Source organism: Cebus imitator, unplaced genomic scaffold (genome assembly GCF_001604975.1).
Source record: "Cebus imitator isolate Cc_AM_T3 unplaced genomic scaffold, Cebus_imitator-1.0 Scaffold12, whole genome shotgun sequence".
NCBI classification, from domain to species: Eukaryota; Metazoa; Chordata; class Mammalia; order Primates; family Cebidae; genus Cebus; species Cebus imitator.
The window spans coordinates 93302-103136 of NW_016107327.1; the positions used below are offsets into that span (position 1 = coordinate 93302).

At 34.0% G+C, this 9835-nt stretch overlaps 1 protein-coding gene across 9 annotated transcripts in view; it reads left to right on the top strand.

The window, feature by feature from the left end:
* The window catches only part of TRAPPC8 (trafficking protein particle complex 8), a 111465-nt gene that overhangs the window by 66474 nt on the left and 35156 nt on the right, over positions 1–9835 (top strand). For all 9 annotated transcript variants that reach the window (XM_017497890.1, XM_037727773.1, XM_017497914.1 and 6 more), the window contains 5 exons: positions 414–608; positions 1035–1165; positions 4191–4265; positions 4745–4871; positions 7167–7321. In XM_017497890.1, coding sequence (XP_017353379.1) covers positions 414–608; positions 1035–1165; positions 4191–4265; positions 4745–4871; positions 7167–7321 — 683 coding nt within the window. The remainder of the gene's footprint in view (positions 1–413; positions 609–1034; positions 1166–4190; positions 4266–4744; positions 4872–7166; positions 7322–9835) is intronic.

The following is a 9835-nucleotide window of genomic DNA, read 5'->3' on the forward strand; positions in this document are numbered from 1 at the left end:
AAAAAAAAAAAAAAAAAAAAAAAAAAAAAAAAAAAAAAAAAAAAAAAAAAAAAAAAAAAAAAAAAAAAAAAAAAAAAAAATTTGAGATCATAGACAAAAGTTGACGTTTGTTAAATTTTAGTATAGAATATTTTTTATAGTCTCCATGTCTTTTCTGTATGTTTGAAATGTTTTATATAAAAATTGCTTGTGGAAGCTAAGGAAAATACATTCTTTCACAGTGAGGAGGAAAAAGAACATCAGTATTATAAGCAAAATCCCAGATAGGCTAGCGTTAATGAGAGGATATTTTTCACTCAGAATTAGAAGTAGGCAAGAGGGAATGTGTGTGTGTGTGTATTTCTGTACCTTATATGTATTTAAAATATATTTTATTTGAGGGAAAGTCTTCATAAACATGTGTTGTTACATAGGTGAAAAACAAGCAGCTACTCATGTAAGTCTCGATCAAGAATATGATTTGGAATCCTCTCAACAGTGGCGAGAACTTGAGGAACAAGTTGTGTCTGTGGTTAACAAAGGAGTAATCCCGTCCAGTTTTCATCCGACACAATACTGTTTGAACAGTTATTCAGATAATTCAAGATTTCCACTTGCAGTTGTAGAAGGTGATATGCTTGAGTTTTTATTCTGGTTTTTTGTTTGTTTTACTTCCAGCACAATCAAGATAATTTATTGGCACATATTATTGGTGCTGGGGATGTAAAAATAAATTAGGAACTTGTAATTTACTGAACTGCATTTATAAAACCAAACAGTGGGGACTCTGCTACAACTGTGTGCAATGTGATGTTGGAATATAGAAGAGCGAATGGCATTCTTTAGTATAGAGAAATGGGGAAAATATTTTCAAGGAGGTACATGATGTAATACTGCAACTGAATCCCGAATAGATGGACATCTATAAGGTGATAAAGGAAAGTCTAGGCAGAAATGCAGAGCTATGAAAGCAAGATGCATTTAGAAAATTGAAGCTGAGAATTAGGTATGTGATGTTTATTAACCTTATTAATTTAGGCCTTTTTTTAAAATAGAACCAATTACAGTGGAAGTGGCTTTTAGAAATCCTTTGAAAGTGCCGCTTTTGTTGACTGATTTGTCATTACTTTGGAAGTTTCAACCTAAAGATTTCAGTGGAAAGGATGATGAAGAAGTTAAACAACTAGTAAGTTATTAAAAGGTATTTGTAATTATGTTTCAGTTATAGCCTAACAAATGCTGTAGTAACACTTCAGTTTACTCTGTTCAGTGAGTTATATTTATTTCTTTTTGGCTTACTTTTCCTTAGTTATAAAAATTATGATATATACTTATTTTTGAAAATTGAAAATATAAAAAAACACAAGGAATAGAAGTGAAAACCTCTGTCTTTACAATATTTAGAAATAACCACTTTAACATTTTACTGTGTATCTTTCCAGTCATTCTCATTTGTATGTTTTTCCAACATATTTGGGATTCCTTCATAGTGTGTAGTTTCTGTTTACATTCTACGCTTTATTGGCATATTCTGATATCAACGTGTCTTAATATTTTATTTTTGCATAATTCATTATATGGGTGATTCATAAGCTATTTTATTCTCTTTACTATCTTTGGCAAGTTTCCATTTGTTGACTATCACAATAATTCTGTGATTCACATTTTTGTGTGTGGCTTTTTATCTTTAGATTATTCTGTGGGGAAGATCCCAGGGCATGAAGTGAAGATTTTAAGGAATAAGTATTTTAGTGCCCTCCTGGTTTCACAGAAGTTCATACCAGTGAGCTTCTTTCTAAGCAGCATATGGGTTTGAGTGTCTCATCTTTGTGACAGTCAGCAGTGTTACTTAAAAAAAAAACTTTGTTGATTTGATATTTTAAAAATGCTATCTTACTGTTTTATTTTTTATTTCATTGATTGCTAGTGAAGTTGAAATTCTTATATTTGTTTTTCCTCTTTTGTGAATTGCCTATTCAAAACATCATTTGTATTTTTATCTTTTCATTTCCATATCTTGTAATAAGTCCTTTATATATATCTAAAATAGTTAATTTTGAAGCAGAAATGATCTGGTCAAATAGTTTATTAATACCCATCTGACTGTAAATGAAATAACTTGGACAAATTCATATAATTTACCTACTAATTTATTAGTCTTTTCACCAGTATGTATTACATAACTTGCTTTTTTATACTACCTTGCTAAATGCTTTAATAATGTGGCCAAAAAAAAAAGATTTTGGAACTGGGAAATACCCCAGCATTTTGGTGCTCCAGTGTTTTGATTTTTTAAAGATTGCCTTATTTTAAGTCTTGCTTTGTCCTAGTCATCATAGTGAGACCACCATCTCTACAAAAAATTTTAAAATTTGCCAGGTGTGACAGTGCACATCTGTAGTCCCAGCTACCTGGGAGGCTGAGGTGGGAGGATTGCTTGAGTCTGAAAAGTTGAGGCCGCAGTGAGCCAAGGTCATGCCATTGTCCAGCCTGGGAGACAGAGCAAGATCTTCTCTCAAAAACAACAAACAAAGAAAATTAAATAAATAAATAAGTCTTGCTGGTTAAATTTGTTGAAGATATTTTGTGTTATTTATATTCATTGTTGATAATTTGAATGACTGAGATTTCTTAGGCTGTATTCTGTCTTGAATTTTAGTTACCTCTGCAATTTTTCTAAAGTTTTGGATGCCTAAATACTGATTAGAAGAGTATGGCCTAGGCCGGGCGCGGTGGCTCAAGCCTGTAATCCCAGCACTTTGGGAGGCTGAGGCGGGTGGATCACGAGGTCAAGAGATCGAGACCATCCTGGTCAACATGGTGAAACCCCGTCTCTACTGAAAATACAAAAAAAATTAGCTGGGCATGGTGGCGCGTGCCTGTAGTCCCAGCGACTCAGGAGGCTGGGGCAGGAGAATTGCCTGAACCTGGGAAGCGGAGGTTGCAGTGAGCCGAGATCGTGCCATTGCACTCCAGTCTGGGTAGCAAGAGTGAAACTCCGTCTCAAAAAAAAAAAAAAAAAAAGAAGAGTATGGCCTAGTGTGGTGGCTCACACCTGTAATCCCAGCACTTTGGGAGGCCAAGGTGGGCAGATCACGACGTTAAGAAATCCTGGCCAACATGGCGAAACCCTGTCTCTCCTGAAAATACAAAAAATTGGCTGGGTGTGGTGGTGGGTACCTGTAGTCCCAGTTACCCGGGAGGCTGAGGCAGAAGAATTGCTTGAACCCAGGAGGTGGAGGTTGCAGTGAGCCGAGATCGTGCCACTGCCCTCCAGCCTGGGTGACAGATCGAGACTTCGTCTCAAAAGAAAAAAAAAAAAGTACAAGCAGTTAAACTTGGAAACTTTTTAAAAAAAGATTTATTAGCTTTTTAAGTATAGTAGTCTGTTCAGTATGGGAGATTTTTAAAGGAGGTTTAAAATTAAGTGAACATTTCATTTTGTGTGATGAAGTATTTCTTAAAAAATATTTTTTTCTATAAATTTCAAACTCTTTGGATTTCTTCATGACTAAGAAATGAAGAAATAGACTAAGATGGTGATGGACTAAGATGCCTAACTGGAATTTAGGGAGACGTAATTTTTGTTTCTGTGTTAAATAATGTCATGGTAAAAGTATAATAGTGTTCATGAGGATCAGGTTTATCTCCAGTATAAGCCAGTTAGCTCTCCTTTGCAACATGACCAGACAAATGTCATTGCTTTGGGGGAAACTGGCCTTTTTCCCCTCTCTCCTATTGCTCTTACTGTTCACCTGTCTTTCTCTATCATGCTTAGCCCACCATTACCTTTTCTATGTAACTGACAAATTTTGCAAAAGCGTCAGGTCAGAGCAAAAGAAGAAATTTGCTCTTATTGTAAAATTAAATTAAATGACCATTTTGGCCACTGTTGACTATGAGCAGCAGCTGGGTATTTTCTCTAGGAGTTTTTTTTATTGTCTTGGTGGAGGTGTCTTTAATGTGCTCCCCGGTTTTGAAACAGAGTCTTGCTCTGTCACCCAGGCTGGAGTGCCTATGTTGAGGGCCTACTACAGCCTGGTTCTACTCTAGGTGTGGAAATAAAAATACTTTGTGTAGAGCTTAGGATGTGGTCAAAACCTAGTAAATGTACACTTTAGTGCTGTTGTTTTGAACTATTGATATATAGGAGTGTTAATAATCTGCTTTTTGTTCATTAGACTGTATATTTTATGAAATTTATTTTTTAGGTTACATGTGAACCTGAAATGATTGGAACTGAAGTTATTTCAGAATTCTTAATTAATGGTGAAGAATCAAAAGTGGTAATTATTTTGTCATTTCTCTGCTTTATGCCTTTCTGAAAGTAAGATGAAAACAAATTTTAAAATCATCTTCATTTATTCAGTTTATATTCTAATTTTCATAAGAACTAAAATTTGAAAGATTAGGAAACAGGAATTGCTCAGGAGGAAATTGGTGGTTTGCAGTGGTCTTTGATTTGTTAGTTTCCTGAGAAGCCTGTTGAAAGTTTTTTGCTTTCTTCTTGATGTCAGTGTGGTAATTTCGCCTGATACTTAGTTGGCCACAATATTTTGCTTTTTATGAAAAGTGATTATTGAGGGTTTAGGCCTATAATTGTTAAATTTAGAGATTTTATTTTGAAGAAGACGCTTTTCATAAATTAATTGGCATTTTAAAGTTTGGGTCATGAGTTTATGTTTTTGCAACATTATAGAATTAGGCATTGTGCTACTTAAGATATTATGAAAGCATAATAAGAGTGACTTAAATATCTCCACAGGCAAGACTAAAGCTCTTTCCCCATCACATAGGGGAGCTGCATATTCTGGGAGTTGTTTATAATCTTGGCACTATTCAGGGCTCTGTGACAGTAGATGGCATTGGTGCTCTTCCCGGATGTCACACAGGTAAAGGCTATAGCATTGGTAAACAATTAGAAAACTTTCTTAAATCATTCCATAGAAAAAAATGAGCAAAAATGAGGTATTTTCTAAATAGGTTTACTGTACCTTTACGTAAAGGCATTTAGCCAAATGTAAGAATGACAAATTTAGGTTAATCTCAACATAGTGTCAAAAATAAACAACTTGATTCCCTTCTGATATATTTTCTTTTGATAATTTTTGACTGTATGTATTTTTTTCTGTTATTGATCCAAATTTAGTAAATTCTAACGAAGTAAATTCTAACCATTGATTGCTGCTAATTTAAAAACCGTATTAATATGTTCTGTTTTTTGAATATTTCCTTTTTAAAAATCACAGAACAGATTAAAGACCTGTGTTTTCACATCATTGGATATTAAATATCTTAAAGTTCTATCTTCTAGAAGTCTTGAAAGAAAGAGTAGGGTTTTAGTGTTAATCTCATATTCTTGGTGCACTATACAGTATGTTCTACATATACTACAAGATATATGTATTTAACATAGTTTTCTTTGTTTTTTTAAACTGAGGGAACCCTTCAAGATTTAATATTACCATGTAATTACTATATGTAGTTATTTGAGTTTAAGCTGAAGAGATGCTAGGAGAGGGAGTTTACCATGAAACTTATTATTTCTGGGTCTTCATTTTAATATATGTCTTATTTTATAACAAATTAAGTTGAATGTCATTGACAGACATGAATTTAGCATTTACAAAAGCTGATTATTAATATTGAGAAACTGGGAATACTTGCAAAATTTGTTGGTTCTTTTAACTTTCATTTAAATATACTTGCTTGGATATCTAGGATAATTCAGTACATCATTTAAGAAAAATAAGTGAAATGAATTCACAGAAACTAAAAAAATTTACTAAACAAAAAAATTTGCACTAAAATTGAGTAAGATATTCTTCATTTTAGTACTATATTTGTATTTTTTGGTTGACAGGTACCAGACAAGGTTTATTTATAAATTAGCTTGCTAATTTATTGCATTTTTAAAACAAGATAACTGGATATTAAGAGCTTTTTGAATCTCCTTTGTTTTCCCACTTGTATGTAACTAGGATCTTAATCTAGCAGTACAAAGGTATGGTTGTCAGTAAAATATAGGTAGTTTCATTTAAGGCACCAAATATATGCATTAAAATAATTTATATGTGGCTGGGTGCAGTGGCTCAAACCTGTAATCCCAGAACTTTGGGAGGCTGAGGCAGGTGGATCACCTAAGATCAGGAGATTGAGACCAGCCTGACCAACATGGAGAAACCCTGTCTCTACTAAAAATACAAAAACTAGCTAGGCATGTTGGCATGCCTGTAATCCCAGCTACTAGGGAGGCTAAGGCAAGAGAATCGCTTGAAACCTGGAGGTGGAGATTGTGGTTAGCTGAGATCACGCCATTGCACTCCAGCCTGGGCAACAAGAGTGTCTGAAAAATAAATAAATAAAATAATTTCTATATTATTGTGTAACAATGGGAAGAGACTTGAATTAACTCTTAAAATTCTATCTTCTAAGCAGAGTTTTCATGATTTAGTATAGCTCATTGTTATGTAAAATGCTAATAAGGATTTGGGTCACAAGAAGTGTGGGAATCAGTACCTTTTATATCTGATTTGAGACCACTGCAGTGATCTTCAGCATGTGAAACGCTTTAAGTAGTCCTGCAAGAAAGATAGTTATATACTCTAGCTTTTTTCACACATACATGCACTACATAGGTACTTTGGGGAAAAATTTCACATGAATATTAAATAAGTTTAATTTTGAGAAAACTAACCATACTATATTTAATTTTCTTCATGCAGTCTCTTGACTGCATTCAGTTGTTTATATTTCAGAAATAATTCAAATTAGTATATATATTCGAATATGAGTAAAAATAAAAAGTTGACCTTTTCATTGTTTTCCACTTCTTTTCTTTGTGAGTAGATATCCCTAAATTAAATTGTTGGGCCTAAGGTAGTTATTCTCTCAGGTTTTGTTAGCTAATACGCACATGGTTAAATACAGATTTCAGAGGACTTCCTATTGAGTAATGTGTAGTCTTAGCAAAGTAAATCTAAAACCAAGTGAGAAATTAAGTAGCATATCTTAGTTGGTGTTAAACATGGAATGAAAATATACTGAATTCTTTGATTAATCATGTTAATCAAAATTGTCTAGACATTTTTTAGAAATAACCTGAAACAGTATTCACATATTCAAGTCAAATTGATGTCAGTTAATGTACTGCATTATTTTAGGGCATTGATTATTTTTTATTTCAGGAAAATATTCCTTGAGTATGTCAGTCCGAGGGAAACAGGATTTAGAAATTCAAGGTCCTCGACTTAACAACACAAAAGAAGAGAAAACATCTGTTAAATATGGCCCTGATCGACGTTTAGATCCTATAATCACAGAAGAAATGCCACTGTTGGAGGTATTTCACTTTTTAGAATTTCATGGAATTAATATATCTATATGAGCAGATATTCTGAGTAAATTAATTTTAGGCTTTGAGGGTTTTATTATTATTACATTGAATTATTTTTAATAAGCTAGTGTTAAATATATTTAATTCACAATGTAAGGCAATCATGCAAATTGCCATTAAGTCATAGCTAGATTATAAAATATAACTCTCAAAATCTTAATGGAAAATGGGAAAAATACTTCTGAAAATACTTCTGATAATAAGATCAGTCTCTTTTTCATAATTTATAAAAAATAATTTGTGAATGAATGCTTATAAAAAACGTAAGCTATATATATAGAAGTATATGAATAAAAAGCAGTATTTCTTCACCTTCTTCTTATCTTCACCTTCTTATCCTAGCCTATCCTACTTTTATACCAGACAAATTAAAAGTTGCAAAAGATAGAAACTGTTGCTAGGTAGCATAGCCAGAGAAAGAGAAAATGCATTATTTAGTTGAAGGACCTTGGAATATCTCATGGATACTAAAGTATAGAACAAGAAGTGGCAGAAGCTCTAGGGAATTTAAGAGCAAATATTTTCAGTCCTCTAGAAAGCATTGTTTTTGATATAACTCTAGTCCAGTAACTTTCAGTCTTTGTGCCACTTCAAATTTCAATTTTCTACAAGAAAGATGTAGTCCACTTTGGGTCAGGCTTATACCTGAGGAGCAGGGCAAAAGTGGTAGGGCCATGTAATGAAAGGGTGAACACCAGAAAGATTCCCTTCCTTCCGCATCCTCAAGTTATTCTTGTATGGGGTTTACAAGGATTGCACCCTACCTCCAAAAAGTGATAGTGATGCCAAATTGCTGTTTATCTTTTCAGACCTTTCAGTGTGCACTTATATGTAGTTTTAATAATTGTAGATGGAATCATACTATACATGTTTTATCCTGTACTTGCTTTTTGATAACTTAGTCTTCTTTTCAACCATTGCATATGGTATTCTTTTATTTGGATGTACTGTAATATATTTTCATGCTCTTAATGGGTGTGCTTCTAGTTTTTCATCAGTACAGTAAATATCATTATGTGTATATTTTGTCCATGTTCTAGATTTGACTAGACCTTAGAAATGGAATTACTGGGTGGAGAGACATTTAAATTTTGGAATATACTACAAAATAACCCTCAGCAAAGCTATAGTAAATTGCACTTAAAATTCTTCAGAGTGAAAGTGCTGGTTACCTCACATCTGTGCCATTCTGGATAGTATCAGTTTTTGTTTTTTAACAAATCAAAAATTTTTTGCAAATCAGATTAAAAGATGACCTTGTTTTTATTTACATTTCTCTGATAACTGTTAGGGTTAGTCAGTGTTTTTTTTGTGCATATGATTTTTCCCCCCTCTATGTGTCCATATGATTGCCTGCCTATACTTTTTTTTTTTTTTTTTTTTTTTTTTTTTTTTTTTTTTTTTTTTTTTTTTTTTTTTTGAGACGGAGTCTCGCTCTGTTGCCCAGGCAACAAGATCTGTCGCCAGTCCAGCAGCATGATTTTGGCTCACTGCAACCTCCGCCTCCCAGGTTCAAGTGATTCTCTTGCTTCAGCCTCCTGGGTAGCTGGGACTGCAGATGTGTGCCACCACCCCTGACTAATTTTTTGTATTTTTAGTAGAGATGGGGTTTCACTGGGATAGTCAGGATGGTCTTAATCTCCTGGTTTTGTGATCCGCCCACCTTGGCCTCCCAAAGTGCTGGGAAATCTTTGAATTTTTTTTTTTTTTTTGAGAAGGAGTCTTGCTCTGTTGCCAGGCTGGAGTGCAGTGGTGTGATCTTGGCTTACTGCAACCTCCGCCTCCCAGGTTCAAGCGATTCTCCTTCCTAAGCCTCCCAAGTAGCTGGGACTACAGGTGCACACCATGCCCTGCTAATTTTTGTGTTTTTGGTAGAGATGGAGTTTCACCACGTTGGTCAGGATGATCTCGATCTTTTGGCATCGTGATCCACCCGCCTCAGCCTCCCAAAGTGCTGGGATTATAGTCGTGAGCCACTACACCCAGCCCCTTTCTTCTTCGTGTATGATTTTTTTTTTGGTAGTAATCCTATACCTGTAGTGGTGATATTGGTAACATACTCATGAAAATGGTGATGAGTGGTGTGTGTTGAGAGGCGGGTATTGCTGAGCTACCTGTATTTTGTCCACATTTAACCCTTGTTTAATTATGATGCATGTGAAGAGTTTTTTAGGGCAATTAAAAAAAACTTAATGGACTGACCTGAGTGCCAGTTTCCGGTTGTCAAGAGATAAGGCTCAAACTTTGTTTTTTAGTTCCAGTACTATTAATAGAACACAGGCAAGCTATTATGCCATCTTTCTATTATATTAATATTCTGAAGGTATCCATACCAGGTTCTCTTTTGGATGCAGCCTACTCTGTTTGATAATATCTCCTCATTTTTTTCATTTCTTTCTGTATCAGTACTACACTGTTGATTTATCTTTTTTTTTTTTTTTTTTTTTTTTTTTTTTTTTT